General features: G+C 41.7%; 4 protein-coding genes across 4 annotated transcripts in view; all 4 read left to right on the top strand.

The window, feature by feature from the left end:
* LOC139908419 (receptor-type tyrosine-protein phosphatase eta) overlaps positions 1 to 17,548 on the top strand; it is a 39,541-nt gene that overhangs the window by 17,413 nt on the left and 4,580 nt on the right. Inside the window, exons 4-30 of the mRNA XM_078283062.1 lie at positions 2,497 to 2,754; positions 4,362 to 4,619; positions 6,075 to 6,332; positions 6,485 to 6,748; positions 7,179 to 7,439; positions 8,037 to 8,309; positions 8,574 to 8,843; positions 9,097 to 9,360; positions 9,856 to 10,116; positions 10,257 to 10,511; positions 10,939 to 11,208; positions 11,454 to 11,717; positions 11,895 to 12,158; positions 12,291 to 12,566; positions 12,666 to 12,935; positions 13,427 to 13,711; positions 14,276 to 14,425; positions 14,682 to 14,886; positions 15,052 to 15,170; positions 15,289 to 15,376; positions 15,495 to 15,539; positions 15,641 to 15,649; positions 15,781 to 15,868; positions 15,946 to 16,036; positions 16,469 to 16,542; positions 16,814 to 16,948; positions 17,042 to 17,158. Coding sequence (XP_078139188.1) covers positions 2,497 to 2,754; positions 4,362 to 4,619; positions 6,075 to 6,332; positions 6,485 to 6,748; positions 7,179 to 7,439; positions 8,037 to 8,309; positions 8,574 to 8,843; positions 9,097 to 9,360; positions 9,856 to 10,116; positions 10,257 to 10,511; positions 10,939 to 11,208; positions 11,454 to 11,717; positions 11,895 to 12,158; positions 12,291 to 12,566; positions 12,666 to 12,935; positions 13,427 to 13,711; positions 14,276 to 14,425; positions 14,682 to 14,886; positions 15,052 to 15,170; positions 15,289 to 15,376; positions 15,495 to 15,539; positions 15,641 to 15,649; positions 15,781 to 15,868; positions 15,946 to 16,036; positions 16,469 to 16,542; positions 16,814 to 16,948; positions 17,042 to 17,158 — 5,372 coding nt within the window. The remainder of the gene's footprint in view (positions 1 to 2,496; positions 2,755 to 4,361; positions 4,620 to 6,074; positions 6,333 to 6,484; positions 6,749 to 7,178; positions 7,440 to 8,036; positions 8,310 to 8,573; positions 8,844 to 9,096; positions 9,361 to 9,855; positions 10,117 to 10,256; positions 10,512 to 10,938; positions 11,209 to 11,453; positions 11,718 to 11,894; positions 12,159 to 12,290; positions 12,567 to 12,665; positions 12,936 to 13,426; positions 13,712 to 14,275; positions 14,426 to 14,681; positions 14,887 to 15,051; positions 15,171 to 15,288; positions 15,377 to 15,494; positions 15,540 to 15,640; positions 15,650 to 15,780; positions 15,869 to 15,945; positions 16,037 to 16,468; positions 16,543 to 16,813; positions 16,949 to 17,041; positions 17,159 to 17,548) is intronic.
* Positions 522 to 2,126, top strand: LOC144538548 (receptor-type tyrosine-protein phosphatase eta). The gene is made up of 3 exons (XM_078283007.1): positions 522 to 803; positions 1,386 to 1,644; positions 1,858 to 2,126. Exons 1-3 carry the CDS (start codon positions 522 to 524, stop codon positions 2,124 to 2,126), a joined length of 810 nt encoding a protein of 269 aa, XP_078139133.1.
* Positions 2,996 to 3,976, top strand: LOC144538547 (receptor-type tyrosine-protein phosphatase eta-like). Its single transcript, XM_078283006.1, has 3 exons — positions 2,996 to 3,002; positions 3,091 to 3,351; positions 3,708 to 3,976. Exons 1-3 carry the CDS (start codon positions 2,996 to 2,998, stop codon positions 3,974 to 3,976), a joined length of 537 nt encoding a protein of 178 aa, XP_078139132.1.
* LOC144538546 (receptor-type tyrosine-protein phosphatase eta-like) lies at positions 4,861 to 5,844 on the top strand. Its single transcript, XM_078283004.1, has 3 exons — positions 4,861 to 4,867; positions 4,956 to 5,216; positions 5,576 to 5,844. The coding sequence occupies exons 1-3, from the start codon at positions 4,861 to 4,863 to the stop codon at positions 5,842 to 5,844; spliced, it is 537 nt and encodes a 178-aa protein (XP_078139130.1).

Genomic DNA, 17,548 nt, shown 5'->3' with positions numbered 1-17,548 from the left:
GTGGGAGTTTTGGGTGCTGGGGTCACTTCTGTGAGCCATTTGGTCCCTATACACTTGGAGCACAAGCTCTGTTAGCATTCTTGACATTGAGTCAAACTCATTTGAGGTGGGCATTGGACTCCGACAAGGATGACCGTTGTCCCCTCTTCTGTTTGTGATATTCATGGACAGGATATCAGGATACCAAGGGACAGCTGAAAGCTTGAGAATGTCTGGTATGATAACAATTGGGGTGGCATCTCTGCTGTTTGCAGATGATGTTGTCCTCTTGGCTTCATTGGACCGTGATCTCCAGTGCACACTGGAGCAGTTTGCAGCTGAGTATGATGTAGTCAGGATGAGGATCAGCACCTCTAATTCTGAGGCCATTGTTCTTTCCTGGAAAAGGCTGCCACAAATCAAAACTCTCGATTTACCGTTAGACCTTTGTTGCAACCGTCACCTATGGTCACAAGCTCTTTGTAGTTACTGACAAAATGAGACTGTGGATACAACCGGTCGAAATAAGGTTTCTCCACAGGATGTCTGGCTTCACTCTTCGTGGTAGGGTGAGGAGTTCAGTGACCTGGGAAGACCTTGATGTCAAGCCCCTGCTCCTCCACATTGAGAGAAGCCAGTTTAGGTGGCACCTGCTAAGGACGCCCCCTGGGCACCTGCCTTTGGAGGTGTATCGGACACAACCTACTGGGAGGAGACTCCGGGGCAGACCCAGGACATACTTGAAGGACCACATCTTCCAGCATCCCTGGGAGTGCCTGGGGATCCCCCAGGAGGAGCTAGAGGAAGTTGCTGGGGAATCAAATGTCTGGGCCACTCTTCTTACTGTGTTCCAACTGCAAGCCTGATATGGATAGGTAGCTAGAAAATGGATGGACCAATACTGAATGTCAGTCTCTCTAAGGACTGGGCAGTTGCTTGTAGGGTATGAAAATATCTGTAAGAAGAAGGTACTTTAAAAATGTTTTATTTTTTATGACTGATCAGTATTTAACTGAAGGAAAGAGTGTCACTGTGTCCCGATATACAAGTAAGTAGATCTTTGATTTTGGCAGTCAAGATGCTGAGAGGTAGCACTGACATGCAAAATGTAAACCAACAGATTTTTATCTCTGCAACAAAAGGTGTTCTCTCAGAGTGAGAGGCTAACACATTATTGTTGGAGAATGTAATTTTGGAAGTGATCATAAGGTCTTTGTTGAACAGAAATTTAATTTGCTCAAAGGTTGCGCTGTACTTGTAATGTTGGCAAAATAGCTTCTCTTGAGCATGGACAGAGCTACAAGGTTTTGGTTTGGAGTTTAATTTACATATGTTGTTGGTCATGATGAAATAAGATTTGCTCTTATCTTTCCCTCTACACTTACCCCTGTCCTGCACTCACAGAGCCTGAAGTAGTCAGAAATCTCACTGCCACTGAAATCACAACATCCTCTGTGTCTCTGAGCTGGACTGAACCAGAGGGAAACAGCTCCTTCTATAGAGTAGAGTGGACTGATGGAAGAGACAATGGGAGTCACAGTGTGAATAAAACATATATAAATATCACTCAGCTGACTGCAGGAGTGCAGTACACATTTACTGTCATTGCAGTAGCTGGAGATAAAGAAACTGTAGGAGTGGCGAGCAACATTTCACTCTATACAAGTAAGATGTTCAGCAGTTCACATAATGCATTTGATACTGTATGTTGCCACTTTAGGTTGTCTTTGCTCTCAAACAGTTAAACTGTATAGCTGACTATTTTTTCTATTCTAAGATTTTGCTGTGGAGTTGTATTTAAATGCGTAGATGGTCATGGATAAATTAAGATTCACTGTCGCTTTTCCTCCTCCACTTACCCCTGTCTTGCTCTCACAGAGCCTGAAGTAGTCAGGAATCTCACTGTCACTGAAATCACAACATCCTCTGTGTCTCTGAGCTGGACTGAACCAGAGGGAAACAGCTCCTTCTATAGAGTAGAGTGGACTGATGGAAGAGCCAGTGGGAGTCACAATGTGAATAAAACATATATAAACATCACTCAGCTGACTGCTGGGGTCCAATATCAGATAACTATCACTGCAGTTGCAGGTGATGGCCGTACTGAAGGACAGAGTATCACTGTTTTTCAATACGCAAGTGAGTAAGCGTTTACTTGTGGCTTACACTGTAAGGTCATACTGAACTATACTGAATATCATTCTCTTAAAGGACAGCAGTGTTAGTGGATAATAGAGTGGGAAAAGATCTGTAATATGATGGCACTTTATGAAGATTGATTAAGTGTCTCAGAATTCACTCTGAGAGTATATCCCACTTTGTTGGGGCCACAACCCATTTCAATGGAGTTTCTCCTCACCTCTCCTCTCCTCTCCTCTCCTCTCCTCTCCTCTCCTCTCCTCTCCTCTCCTCTCCTCTCCTCTCCACTCCTCTCCTCTCCTCTCCACTACTCTCCACTCCACTCCTCTCCTCTCCTCTCCTCTCCTCTCCTCTCCTCTCCTCTCCTCTCCTGTCCAGGACCTGGTACAATTGAGGCACCTAGTGTGTCCCAGACCACCTCCTCCATCTCGCTGAACTGGACCAAACCTGCCGGGGAGGTCTTCAAGTACAGGGTGGAGTGGCACAATGGTGGAGAAGTGATGACCCAGACAACACATGATACCTCTGCTGTATTACCTGACCTGATCCCTGGCAGCGACTACACAATCAAAGTCACTGCCATTGCTCAAGATAACCAAACAGAAGGAGTCCCTCACATTTTCAGTGCAGTCACAAGTAAGCCACAGTTTCTGTATTTAACATCTTCTAATTCTAGATCATTTTGGATGGACAGTTGTGCTCCTCTAGGATGAAAAGTACTTAATATATTCAACCTGATTTGTGTTGAATCTACTTCTATGGAGTTTGTACAGGATTTACTTTCACAAGATTAGAACACACAATCAGCATTAAAAAATGCAAAACTTTCAACTTCTCTCTTTTTTCCATAACACCTGAGGTTATTGTAGGTCTTGTAATGGCAGGTGTTATATTAGTCAATCAGTAGGTTGTTTTATAGCTGTAAATGTCATGGTTTTTTCCACTCATCCTGTGTTTATCTTCCACTCACAGAGCCTGAAATAGTCAGGAATCTCACTGTTACTAAAATTACAACATCTTCTGTGACTCTGGACTGGACTGAACCAGAGGGAAACAGCTCCTTCTATAGAGTAGAGTGGACTGATGGAGCTGTCAATAAGAGAGACGATACATTTGAATCTAATATTACCGTTTCTGATCTGACCCCTGGAGTGCTGTATACATTTGGTGTGAGAGCAGTGACTGATCAGAATGTAACTGAAGGAAAGAGTGTCACTGTGTCTCGATATACAAGTAAGTAGCTCTTTGGCTTTGGCAGTTAACCACAAGATGCTGAGTGGTAATACTGACATGGCAAAAACTTGTATTTCTGCATCAAAATGGTGTCCTCTGTTCGTGACAGGTTAACACATTGTTGTTGGAGACTGAAATTTTGTAACTCATCCTAAGCTTTTTGTCAAAAATAATTGGATTTTTTTTTTTAAAAGATTGCGCTGTATTTGATGGAAGAAGTTTCGATGTTGCCAAAATGGCTTCTCTTGAACAGGAACAGAGCCAGGTTTTATTATATTTATATATGTTGTTAGTCATGATGAAATAAGATTTGCTCTCATTTTCCTCCTCCACTTGCCCCTGTCTTCCACTCATAGAGCCTGAAGTAGTCAGGAATCTCACTGTTACTGAAATCACAACATCCTCTGTGTCTCTGAGCTGGACTGAACCAGAGGGAAACAGCTCCTTCTATAGAGTAGAGTGGACTGATGGAAGAGCCAGTGGGAGTCACAATGTGAATAAAACATATATAAACATCACTCAGCTGACTGCTGGGGTCCAATATCAGATAACTATCACTGCAGTTGCAGGTGATGGCCGTACTGAAGGACAGAGTATCACTGTTTTTCAATACACAAGTGAGTAAGCGTTTACTTGTGGCTTACACTGTAAGGTCATACTGAACTATACTGAATATCATTCTCTTAAAGGACAGCAGTGTTAGTGGATAAAAGAGTGGGAAAAGATCTGTAATATGATGGCACTTTATGAAGATTGATTAAGTGTCTCAGAATTCACTCTGAGAGTATATCCCACTTTGTTGGGGCCACAACCCATTTCAATGGAGTTTCTCCTCTCCTCTCCTCTCCTCTCCTCTCCTCTCCTCTCCTCTCCACTCCTCTCCTCTCCTCTCCTCTCCTCTCCACTCCACTCCACTCCACTCCACTCCACTCCTCTCCTCTCCTCTCCTCTCCTCTCCTCTCCTCTCCTCTCCTCTCCTCTCCTCTCCTCTCCTCTCCTCTCCTGTCCAGGACCTGGTACAATTGAGGCACCTAGTGTGTCCCAGACCACCTCCTCCATCTCGCTGAACTGGACCAAACCTGCCGGGGAGGTCTTCAAGTACAGGGTGGAGTGGCACAATGGTGGAGAAGTGATGACCCAGACAACACATGATACCTCTGCTGTATTACCTGACCTGATCCCTGGCAGCAACTACACACTCAAAGTCACTGCCATTGCTCAAGATAACCAAACAGAAGGAGTCCCTCACATTTTCAGTGCAGTCACAAGTAAGCCACAGTTTCTGTATTTAACATCTTCTAATTCTAGATCATTTTGGATGGACAGTTGTGCTCCTCTAGGATGAAAAGTACTTAATATATTCAACCTGATTTGTGTTGAATCTACTTCTATGGAGTTTGTACAGGATTTACTTTCACAAGATTAGAACACACAATCAGCATTAAAAAATGCAAAACTTTCAACTTCTCTCTTTTTTCCATAACACCTGAGGTTATTGTAGGTCTTGTAATGGCAGGTGTTATATTAGTCAATCAGTAGGTTGTTTTATAGCTGTAAATGTCATGGTTTTTTCCACTCATCCTGTGTTTATCTTCCACTCACAGAGCCTGAAATAGTCAGGAATCTCACTGTTACTAAAATTACAACATCTTCTGTGACTCTGGACTGGACTGAACCAGAGGGAAACAGCTCCTTCTATAGAGTAGAGTGGACTGATGGAGCTGTCAATAAGAGAGACGATACATTTGAATCTAATATTACCGTTTCTGATCTGACCCCTGGAGTGCTGTATACATTTGGTGTGAGAGCAGTGACTGATCAGAATGTAACTGAAGGAAAGAGTGTCACTGTGTCTCGATATACAAGTAAGTAGCTCTTTGGCTTTGGCAGTTAACCACAAGATGCTGAGTGGTAATACTGACATGGCAAAAACTTGTATTTCTGCATCAAAATGGTGTCCTCTGTTCGTGACAGGTTAACACATTGTTGTTGGAGACTGAAACTTTGTAACTCATCCTAAGCTTTTTGTCAAAAATAATTGGATTTTTTTTTTTAAAAGATTGCGCTGTATTTGATGGAAGAAGTTTCGATGTTGCCAAAATGGCTTCTCTTGAACAGGAACAGAGCCAGCTTTTACTATATTTATTATATATGTTGTTAGTCATGATGAAATAAGATTTGCTCTCATTTTCCTCCTCCATTTGCCCCTGCCTTCCACTCATAGAGCCTGAAATAGTCAGGAATCTCACTGTTACTGAAATCACAACATCCTCTGTGAGTCTGGACTGGACTGAACCAGAGGGAAACAGCTCCTTCTATAGAGTAGAGTGGACTGATGGAAGAGCCAGTGGGAGTCACAATGTGAATAAAACATATATAAACATCACTCAGCTGACTGCTGGGGTCCAATATCAGATAACTATCACTGCAGTTGCAGGTGATGGCCGTACTGAAGGACAGAGTATCACTGTTTTTCAATACACAAGTGAGTAAGCGTTTACTTGTGGCTTACACTGTAAGGTCATACTGAACTATACTGAATATCATTCTCTTAAAGGACAGCAGTGTTAGTGGATAAAAGAGTGGGAAAAGATCTGTAATATGATGGCACTTTATGAAGATTGATTAAGTGTCTCAGAATTCACTCTGAGAGTATATCCCACTTTGTTGGGGCCACAACCCATTTCAATGGAGTTTCTCCTCTCCTCTCCTCTCCTGTCCAGGACCTGGTACAATTGAGGCACCTAGTGTGTCCCAGACCACCTCCTCCATCTCGCTGAACTGGACCAAACCTGCCGGGGAGGTCTTCAAGTACAGGGTGGAGTGGCACAATGGTGGAGAAGTGATGACCCAGACAACACATGATACCTCTGCTGTATTACCTGACCTGATCCCTGGCAGCAACTACACACTCAAAGTCACTGCCATTGCTCAAGATAACCAAACAGAGGGAGTCCCTCACATTTTCAGTGCAGTCACAAGTAAGCCACAGTTTCTGTATTTAACATCTTCTAATTCTAGATCATTTTGGATGGACAGTTGTGCTCCTCTAGGATGAAAAGTACTTAATATATTCAACCTGATTGAAGCCAGTTGTTTTTCCCCTCATCCTGTGTCTATCTTCCACTCACAGAACCCGAAGTAGTCAGGAATCTCACTGTCACCGAAGTCACAACATCGTCTGTGTCTCTGAACTGGGCTGAACCAGAGGGCAATGCTACCTCGTATACAGTTCAGTGGACTGCAGGAGGAGATGCTCTTAGTAACATCACCACTAATGAAACCTCCATTATCATCACTGAGTTACTCGCTGGATTCCAGTACAACATCACAGTTGCTGCTGTCGCTGGATATGCCTCAAATGAGGGAGCGAGCAGCCTAGTTACCACTTTTACAAGTAGGTCCATACTTTGAGAAAATACTTAGGTGTCTGGGCAGTTAAGATAAGATGAAACTTTAATGATCCATGAGGGAAATTAGGTTGGTTCAAAAATAAGCAATATAAAACAGTAAAAAAAACTAATACCAACATTGAAGCAATAAAATAGAATGTGAACAATTGGGGATACCTGGTTTCAGTTTAAATGCATATTATGTAGACTTGTATTGGTTAAAACTAAGGGACTATGGATTACTAACATGTATGGATAAAGCTGCAATTTGATATTTGATGATGTTTATAGTTAATTATATATGCATTGACCTCATTTGTTTGCAGTTTGTGTTCATATGTGCCATTTTAAAATGTGACACATTGTCAGTGGATATCTTTTTACACGATGCCATAACAAAAGAACCAAAATATCTTTCACTTGTGTGTTGTACAGGGCCTGAGAAGCCTGGGAACATTCAGGTTACAGCAAGAGGAACTGATATCCTGAACATTGACTGGACCTTGCCTAGCGGGAAGGTGGATCACTATGTGGTGAACATCTCAAACGAGGAACTGATGTTTCTGTATAATAGTACAACAGGGCTCACCACAGTCAGCTTCAGCCCTTTATATCCTGGGAGAATCTACGTTATCACAGTGACTGCTGTGGCTGGACACTTCAGTAACACATCTGATCAGTCCACATTGGCCACCGGTAAGTTCAAGGTTAAAGTTACAAATTATTCAGCTTTCAAGATTTTGTTTTCAGATATGCTGTGGCTCAGGATAAGAGTAATGTTCTTCATGTTGTTTTGCAAATAAATGTAGTTTATTTAAATTTAGATTTACGCGCTATTTGATATATTGGAAAAATGAATTTCCTACTGTGAAATTCCATGCCTGATGATGAAGTTGGAAAGTTTGAAAAAAAAAAAAAAATGCAGTTCAAGTGCTTCAAACTTGCCTGATTAGAAGGGAACTGTTCAGTGTAGTTATGATGCGATGACTGAAGTTAATCCAAAACTGCCTGTAGAAAAGGATTTTTGAAAATGCAACAACTTTAAATTTAACTACTCAAACAAAGTCAATGTCTTTATTAATCTTTGATCATATATGTACATGAATAGAAGAAAATTAGAATTCTTTAATAGGGCCCCTTGCTGGTTTTTGAGTATACTGCAGAGTTGTATGCAGTATTATACTGTGTAGTGTGTATCTCTGTTTTTGTTTTTGTTTGTCTGACATACACATTATTATCAGTGTGTGTACCTGAAACTCAGTCATTATTTAATCCATTCTTCATACATCTCAGTTCCCACGCCTCCTCATGCCATCATCATAAATCAGAGGGAGACCACTTCCCTCCTTCTGGAGTGGGCGACTCCTGCCTTAATGGAGGGTGCCCCGGACATCAGCTACCACATAACCTACCAGCGTGAAGGGGGCGGAGTGCAAAATAAAAGCTCCACAGTCAACAGCACGGTGCTATCCTCACTCTCTTCTGGAACTTCCTACAATGTAACTGTGGAAACAGTGGGACCCCAGAATTTAAGGAGCACGGTCATCCATAATTCTGCTTACACATGTGAGTAAAACATGGAGAAACTAAAGGACATAAAGGACATAAAAGTTGTTTCATTTATCCTGTACTCCTTAAATGGATGAAATTCATTTTGTAATTTTAGTAGTGACCAAATAACTCCTTTTGGACTCAACTACTCACCATTTTTTCATCTGGCCAGAGCCTAAGCATACAATACTGTAGCAAATACTACAAAAATATCTATACAAACAGGAATCCCTTCTTAGTAAATTACTAACATTTCCCCATTTTTTCGATTTCTTTTAGTGCCCAACCCTGTGTTGAACGTCACAGCCAGCCCTGAATCCACCACCTCAGTCAAAGTGGAATGGTCAGACCCGCAGGGAGTCCAGGCGTATTACACATACAGGATTCAAACCAGCAACACGGCAGGAATGCCTGTGAACACAACAACAGTCAGCACAGACAGCACCGTTGTAACTGGTCTGGAGCCGGGAACCAGATACATTTTCACTGTCACTACGGTTGCAGCTCCAGGAAGTGACTCCACTACGGAGCAGACATCCAGTTACACAAGTAAGTCCTTAGATTCAAAGGCTTTCCGCAGTATCAAAACTATTATCATATTAATAATCTCTGTGTACGCTGGATAATGAATAATACATTTTTTGACTAGTTTAGTTCAGTTTACCGGACAATCTTTGAAACAAATGTTAAAATACTACGTACAAATTATCAAGGATAACACTAAAATTTCCATTTACATTTTGACTCCCTATATCCATTGCGGTCTCTGCTCTTACACAACCTTCTGCTGTTTTCTCTGCAGAGCCTAAAGCAGTGACCAACCTAACAGTTGCGGATCTGAACACCACTGCCATCCGGTTGACGTGGGTCAGACAGAGCGATTATAAGCCCTCCTACTCCTACCTGGTGTCTGTGCTCAGGGGCGCAGAGGTGGTTCACAGTGATTCAACACGGACGGAGACTTACACCTTCATCAATCTGACTCCGGGGGAAAGCTACACTTTCCGTGTGCTTACGGTTGTAGCAGAGGTCGAGTCCGCTGTGGAAAGCACATCAAGCTACACAAGTGCGTCTCCATAGCTTCCAAAGTTTGTTTTGTATAATATTGTCACATGGACAAACAATTCATATTCACTGTACATTTCCAGGGTTGGGTAGCTTAAAATGATTCCATCAGTAACACCATCCAAGGGATTACCCAAATTCAGTAATGTATTCTGATTACTTTCAGATTACTTTGCCATATTTTTAGGTATGAAATTAACGTACAGATAAAAAGTGAAAAATCACAAAGTTAAAGAAATGTATATCAGTTTTGCATACAAACACAAACTAACTTGCATACTAACCCTTTCACAAGTATCTGTAATCAGAAAACATTCTTTTTTTAGGTAACTTAACAAAATACAGTAAAACATTTTTGTATTTATTACTCCGTTACTACCAACCCTGTCCATTTCTACATGTTAACTTATATTCATTACTTCAGCAAATGCTGAAGACTTTTCAAATGTATTTGCCATACTTACACTTTGTATTTTGTTGAAATGTCTTTTTGCAGGGCCTGGGGTGGTGTCTGACATAGCTGCTGTAGGAACCACAACCAACATGTCAGTGAGCTGGACGGCTGCGGCCGGGCAGGTGGACTCTTACTCCGTCCTGCTGTACAGAGGCAGCCTGCTGGAGGGGAACCACACCGGCCTGAGCAACACCACCTTAACAGTCTTGTTTCAGGGCCTGAAACCAGGAACGCTGTACGGTGTCGAGGTGGTCACCAAGAGCGGGCCTCTCTCTGACAGTTCAACGGCTTGGAACGCAACTTGTGAGTCACATTGCTAATATTTAAACTCTGTTACATCGTGACGCTTAAACCTGTGCATGCGTTCTCCATGTGTTTTGACCAGAACTAGCAGAAATGTTTGGATTGAGCATTGATTTACCACTCTTCCTCCTCCTGCTCAGTTCCCAACCCTCCCGGCTCCATCATGGTGGAGTCCCAGACCACTGATTCCCTCAACATGAGCTGGGCCTTACCAGAGGACATGGAGCCGGATCAGTACAACTTCACAGTGTTCAGTCTGAACGAGGAGTTCCTGATCACAAACAACTGGATCCTGCTGCGGCAACTCCAGTCTGGAACTGCCTACAACGTCTCTGTTGTTACTGTGGGCGTGCTTGGCTACCGGAGCACAGTGGTGATGACACAAAACTACACCAGTGAGTGTGATTTAACATACACTGACACACACACACACACACTGGTATTTGTTAAAGATATAGTGATAGAAGTACAAACAATAAAACATAAATTCGTTTTAATAATTGAAAAAAATGAAAAAGATTCTTTGCCCAAAGTTCATTCACTTTTTTTTTTTGTATATAAACACATTTTATTTTTGTTACAGTTTATGTTTTCTTTTTTCTTTTTTCTTTTTTTTCAGTTTATGTTCTGATTTATGTTTTTTAATACCTAGTTTTGTCTTAGTTTTAGTGATAGATAGATTACTCATTGCTTATTGTATTGTCCTGTGTGGCAAATCCCACTCACTATTTATACTATTTTGCCCAGATCTGATACGCAAACATGCAAGCACACATACCTCTTCTGTATTTCTATTGTATCTCTGCTGTCTCCTTTTCCCAGGACCACACTCTGTCAGCATGCTGAGAGAGGCAGGAATCTCCCCAACCACAGTGACCTTGCTGTGGGATCAGCCAGAGAGCAAACCTGGCTACTCATACTTGGTGCAGACCACCAACTCAGAAGACGGCTTCTTTTATATATCTCCGTTAGCCTTCAACATCACATACACTATCACTGGACTTCTGTCTGGGAGCAACTACACCTTCACTGTCACCACACAAACAGCAGATGGCACCAAGGCAACTCCTGTGACTGTGTCCTATTTTACACGTATGTATCCATCCTATCAGAAATACTTTGTAGAAACAGTAAAACGGTATTAATCCCAATATGTAAGGACATGAACATATTTATTTTGTTGTTATTCATTTATCATGGATGTTAGCTATCTTGTTAAAATTGATTTGCTTCTAACATGATAGATTGAAAACAGACAGAAAACAAAATGTTATTCTGTGGCTAATCTATCCACTGGTATTTTCAAAGGTAACATTGTCTCCTCCTTGTGTTTGTAGGCCCATATAATATTGTTGGGTTGGAGGCTAGCACCTTGAACACAACTGCTGTACATCTGAATTGGACGAGGCCACTGCAGTACAAGAATGGCTACAAATATCGGATTGAGACCACAGGTTGCCCCTCCCGAAAACACAAAACCGTGGCAGAAGAAGAAGCCGAGATCTCAGAGCTCAGACCTGGAACCAACTGCACGTTCTGTGTTTCTGTCATGGCAGAGGACGGCACAGAAGGGGAATCTTATTGCACCTCTCAGTACACCAGTAAGATCCTTATATCTCATTTATATTTGTTTATTTCAAGTTCTCAAGCTTGAGCATTATCCAAGGTGGCCAGCCTCGGTCCTCCCTTCACCACTATTTACTACCACACCTCTTATCAACCTTCCTTTTTGTCTTTCTGTCCTCCTTTCCTCCCCTGGTTTTCTTCCTATTTAACAGAACCTGAGCTGGTGCAACCCATGATCTCCAGTAGCGGCTCTAACAGTTCAGTCCTGGTGTGGTGGTCAGCTCCCTTTGGGAATGTGGAGCGGTATGTGGTGTATCTAAACAGCACTTCCCAGGATTTTCACTCAGTGGAGCTGAACTCTACCAGCACATCCTTCCTGTTTGACAGCCTGTCAGCAGGAAGGGAATACAGTGCCATGGTGACCACAAGTAGCGGACCCTTCACTGCATCATCTGGATTCATTACTAATGCAACTTGTAAGTGTGATGAACATGTTATATTTTGAGGTTTTCAATAGCTGTAACTCTGCTTGTTGAAGTTCCTATTGGCAAACTAGAGTATTTCTCATATAATCAACTGAGTTCACATCATTGGAATTCCCCCCTCAGTTCCTAACCCACCGGGGCCCATTGAGATCCTGATGAAGACAACCAGCTCCATTCACATTAAGTGGGAAGAAGCCCCTCTGATGGCCAATGCTTCATTCCAGTACCTAGTGACTAACATGTCATCCCAGGGAACTGAATACACCACCACCACCACCACCAACACCAGCCATACATTTTCCTCCCTGCTTTCTGGAACCTCCTACAACATCTCCGTGGCAACAGTGGGGCCCATGGACTTTAAGAGCGAGGAGGTCTGGAGTCACATGGTCACCACAAGTGAGGGTTTTATTTATGTACACAAGTGATACACAAGTACAAGTGCTCACACACACAATTTTCCACTTTTAACATTTATATCTCTATATAATCAATCAGGACCAAAGAGCGTGAAGTCTCCAGAAGCTGTAGAGACAGAGGAGGAGAGCATCACACTGAAGTGGGTCAAACCTGACGACTACAAAGAAAGCTATCGCTACTATCTGACCTGGGGTAACTCAGGTGGGCCTATCAGCCGCAATGAAACAACTGAGACAGAACAGCTTAATATCAGCAGGCTGGTCCCTGGCAGCTCGTATAACTTCAGCGTGACCACAGAGACCTCGGACCGAACACAGGGTGCTCCAGTGTCGATTTCCACTTGCACAGGTACGCTCATAGCAGCTTGATTTATTTCATTGACACTTTATGCAATGAATGCATGAATTTTGTCTATCAATTGCCTGTGATATGTAAAATGTGACAAACAGGTGCATTGTTTTTGTGTTAAATAGACTGTAATCTTTGCATTCAGAGCTTTAAAGTGGTAAATTACATAGTACAGGTCAATACATAATATTGTTTGAATTATTTATTTGTTATAATTAATCAAAAAGTGCATTTTGATAATTTTTTCTGATGTAAAATGGGTCTCCTGTACTGTTAAATGAGACTGGGCTCATGAAAATTGGTCACAACTTCCTTTAATTGATTTATAAATGATGTAAAGGACGTCATGCACTACAGATGTTAAAACACTGTCATAGCTAAGATGTATTTGGGCAATATCCCTAAGTTTAAGATCACCCAAGGATATCTATCTGTCTTTCATCTATGTTCAGTTCTCCCTGTAACAGACTCGTTTCTGTTTATCCCTGCAGATGCGAGCCCAGTGACAAACTTCAAATGTACGGGTCCCAATGGAACTGAGGCCAAAGTCACCCTGTCCTGGACCAAACCCAAAGGCCTGAACTCTGGCTTCCGGCTCACTGTAGCGAACCACAGCGAGACCAGCACTATCAACTTGAACAACTCCTGTAACCCTAACTGTGGCCACACTGTCTCTGACCTGAAGTACAATACACAGTACCAACTGACCATGGAGACTCAGAGCTGTGGAGAACCCAGCACTCCCGTAACACTCACCTGCATGAGTGGCATCACAAGTAGGACATCATTCTGTGTGGATATTATAATTCAGAATAGATAACAATAGAAAGTAATTGTAAATTCTATGAATATGATCAAAAACTGTCCATTACAAGTGTTTGACAGTGCTTAAGATGCATAGATATTGTTTTTAAAATCACCACTAGATGGAGAGCTTCTATATCTTGGTTAGTGTAAGGAGAAGCTTTATGGGGGACAGTGTTTCATAGACTTCATTCATTTTGGATGCTCATTTAGTTTCATTGGCTTACATCTGTGTCAATTTCCTCTACTGGTCATTAGACTGCGCTATCTCCTCTGTGACGAAAATCATGGGAAGGCCCAAGCAAGTTGCCTTGGGTCTTCTTGATTTTTGTTGTTTGTGTGATGTTGTCATAGCTTAGCCTAGATGTTGGGAAGTATTAGAAATTTTTAATGTACAATTGATATACTTTGGTTTGATACTTCAAGTTATATTAGTCAGCTTCACAGACAAAACAGGTGGCGAGCTTTTCTCTTGTTGTGCAATATATGTGTAAGTATTTACAATAATCTATTCTTCCTCTTCTCTTTGTCTGAAGACCCACCAATTCCACAGAACTATGAGTCACTGGTGAGGGTGACTGAGACGAAACACAACATGTTCTCCATTCAGATTGACCCCAGCCTGCTGAACGGCATCAACGGGCCAATCACCCAGGTTGCGGTGCTGGTGACAGACAACATCAATGGTGGGTTTTCTTTGTCTTTACTTACTCTGTCAGTCAATATCTGTCGTAACCATGTCATAATCCTGTCCTAATCCATTAGTGCTGACATGACTATATTCCATGACTTGGGTGTTGGAGTTAGAATTAGTCATTCCTAGTGTAAATATATATTTCTCATTGCATTAAGAATAGACTCTTGTTAAGAACTTTGCTGTCAAAAGCCATTGACTATTGCAATATAACGAAGACACTGTTCCTCTAATTTCCTCCCCCTCAGCTGTAGATACTTCTAATCTCACGCAGTACTTAGTGAATACGTATCAAGAGTGGAGCATAGAGGCTACTTCAGTATACCTGGCAACAGTCAAAGACAACCTCATCCAATCCCGCAGCGGAGGGAACCAGCTGACTATAAACATTGGGGACGAAACCGAATGGGAAGGCTACATCAATGGTGTCCTGAAGGCCAATGAACAGTATCAGTAAGAACAGAAAACATATTGTTGATGAACTGCTGATAATGTAACAAAATGCCCCTCCGGCGATTATTACTTCAAAAGGGTGTGGTAGATTTTTCTTTATTATTATTTTAAAGTTTCAAAAAGATTTAAATCACTAAACTGATGTTGTTTTGTTTGATATTGCAGGTATTGCATTGTATTATTCACCCAGCTGACTGTGCAGTCAGATGGCCTTGTGAGTAATGCATTGTCACTGGCCTCAACAACGGTCTTCTTCTCTGCTGTAAAACTCCCACAGAGCCCAGGTACCACATTCAAAACCAAAGTTTTGTTTGAAAATGTTAAAAACCTGGAGTCCCTATCATGCAAGGAAATTGTACCTTTATTTTTTTTTCTCTGTCTTATTCTGTCTCAACATTTAAGTTGTCATTGGCATCGCTGTCGGAGCAACACTGGGAATATTTTGTGTCCTCCTCATCATCACCATCGGCTTCATCATCTACTGGAAGAGGTATTGTCATCATCATCATAGATAAACCTGAATTTAACTATTAAGTGACAGTGTGTATGGGACGAACCTCCTAGATGATTAACATAATTATTTTTTTTATATACATATGTATATATAGGTTAAACAACAAAGAATCTTCAGACATCCAGATTCAACCCTTGAGGTAAGGTTTTAATCGTTGTCATATTATAAATCTTAAGTAAATGAATGACAAGCATTTCTGTAAGTGTTGGTAAACATCACTGTTTTCTCTCTCCCTTTCAGGGCCAAAGTGTGAGTATAAATCCCTTACATTAAATAGTATAGTATAAGTCATATGACAGGAATAGATTGAACAGCAAGTAGCAGCGACAGTGATTTACTGAGGAAAAATCATTGCTGTTGTCTGGTGTCCATTTGAGCAGAAACTTGGCTGTGACGGTGGAGGACTATGAGGCCTACTACAGGAAGCAGAAAGCAGACTCCAACTGTGGCTTTGCTGAAGAGTTTGAGGTAAAGCATGAGCCTAATAATGACTTGCTTTTCTGGCACTTAAGCTAGATGATGGCTACAATTCTTTTGTTTTTTAGGACCTGAAGCCTGTTGGTACAGCCCAGGCAAAGTCAAGCGCTCTGGCTTTGGAGAACAAGCCCAAGAACCGCTACAACAATGTGCTTCCCTGTGAGTCTCTATAGCAACGCCCACTCTGCACCTCTGCTGCTGCCAGCAATAACACTATTTAAACTATATCATCGCTTGTCATATCTTCTACCTCATCACATTTTTGCTCTGAGATGAAGTACAATGAAGTACAACAATTTCACAAGCTCTCCATTGAAATTATATTATTTGCACTTTCTAATGACAGTATTTTTAAATTTTTGTTTACACACTAGCAAGCCAATGGCATTGCTAGAAAGATTGGTGGCCTAGAAATAAATATAATTCTGCACAGTCAGACTTTGTCATTGACATTTTATTTATTACATCGTATCGTTGTTGTATCGAATCATGAACCCCATATCGCAAATCACATTGTCCCATCCCTATTTAGCATGTATCCCTATGTTTATCTCCATCAAGCATTCATTTCCCCTCTTTCCCACCTCCTAGACGACTCTTCTAGGGTGAAACTCTCTGTCCATGGGAGTCCATTCGATGACTACATCAATGCTAACTACATCCCGGTGCGTACTGACGCTCTGCAAACCAACTCTCTGCTTCAGTCATTGCTTCACCCTCTGGTGTCATTAAATATCCCACTACAATGTAACATTTACCAGCTAATGGTGCATAACCACTCATTCTTTTCAGGCTCATAAGGCTGTTGCTGAAAACAGTAGTCACCTCATGGCATTTAAACTATTCCATCTCCATCCATGTTGATGTGTGAATCGAGAAAAGTGAGCAGAATGGATGTTTATGTTCTGGGGTTGGGATGATGTTTTTATTTGTCAGGGTTACAACTCCAGGAAGGAGTTTATTGCAGCGCAGGGTCCTTTGCCCGCCACAGTCAACGAGTTCTGGAGGATGATCTGGGAGAAGAACGTACAGACTCTGGTCATGCTGACCCGCTGCAATGAACAGGGACGAGTAAGTACAAACACACCCTCACCGCACCGTCACACACACACACACACACAATCCTCTTGTCTATCTCACACATCCTTCGTCTTCCCTTCCCAGGTAAAATGTGAGCGGTACTGGCCCTCTGACACCAAGCACTTTGGCAACATCACTGTGACAACCACCTCTGAAATACCACTTGAAGACTGGACCATCAGGGACTTTGACATCAAAAATGTAAGTTGCAAGATACAATATGACATATATACAGCGTGGATTCAGTCTGATCTTGAAAATCACCCTTCCAGAGAAACCACATGAATTCCACACGATTACATTTTCACAGTTTCACATGTGAAATTATTTGATTTCATGTTATCACATATGAAGCTATTATGTTTATACAGTATGTGATCATAATACCTGTAACAGCAACATCCTGGTTTTGAAAACTATCAAAATTGTTAAATTAACTCTGATGCTGTGGACTTTAATAAACACTGACAGTGTTGATTTTAACATTGACGATTTTGCTGCGCTGCTCTCTTTTTTGTGAAAATACAGGTGTTGCCTTGTAGAAAACATCCTTTGTTGCATAAAGTCATAAGTATTAAATGAATGCAGTCA

The sequence above is a fragment of the Centroberyx gerrardi genome, chromosome 4 (assembly GCF_048128805.1).
Source record: "Centroberyx gerrardi isolate f3 chromosome 4, fCenGer3.hap1.cur.20231027, whole genome shotgun sequence".
Lineage (NCBI taxonomy): Eukaryota > Metazoa > Chordata > Actinopteri > Beryciformes > Berycidae > Centroberyx > Centroberyx gerrardi.
This window is presented reverse-complemented; position numbering and strand designations above follow the sequence as displayed.

Excerpts from the sequence above, each read along its gene's own strand:
- LOC144538548 (XM_078283007.1), top strand. The coding sequence starts at position 522 with ATGTCTGGCTTCACTCTTCGTGGTAGGGTGAGGAGTTCAGTGACCTGG. Across the intron at positions 804-1,385 it reads AAGTTGCTGGGGAATCAAAT|CCTGAAGTAGTCAGAAATCT; the intron begins GTCTGGGCCACT and ends GCACTCACAGAG. Across the intron at positions 1,645-1,857 it reads CAACATTTCACTCTATACAA|AGCCTGAAGTAGTCAGGAAT; the intron begins GTAAGATGTTCA and ends TTGCTCTCACAG.
- LOC144538547 (XM_078283006.1), top strand. Across the intron at positions 3,352-3,707 it reads CACTGTGTCTCGATATACAA|AGCCTGAAGTAGTCAGGAAT; the intron begins GTAAGTAGCTCT and ends TTCCACTCATAG.
- LOC144538546 (XM_078283004.1), top strand. Across the intron at positions 5,217-5,575 it reads CACTGTGTCTCGATATACAA|AGCCTGAAATAGTCAGGAAT; the intron begins GTAAGTAGCTCT and ends TTCCACTCATAG.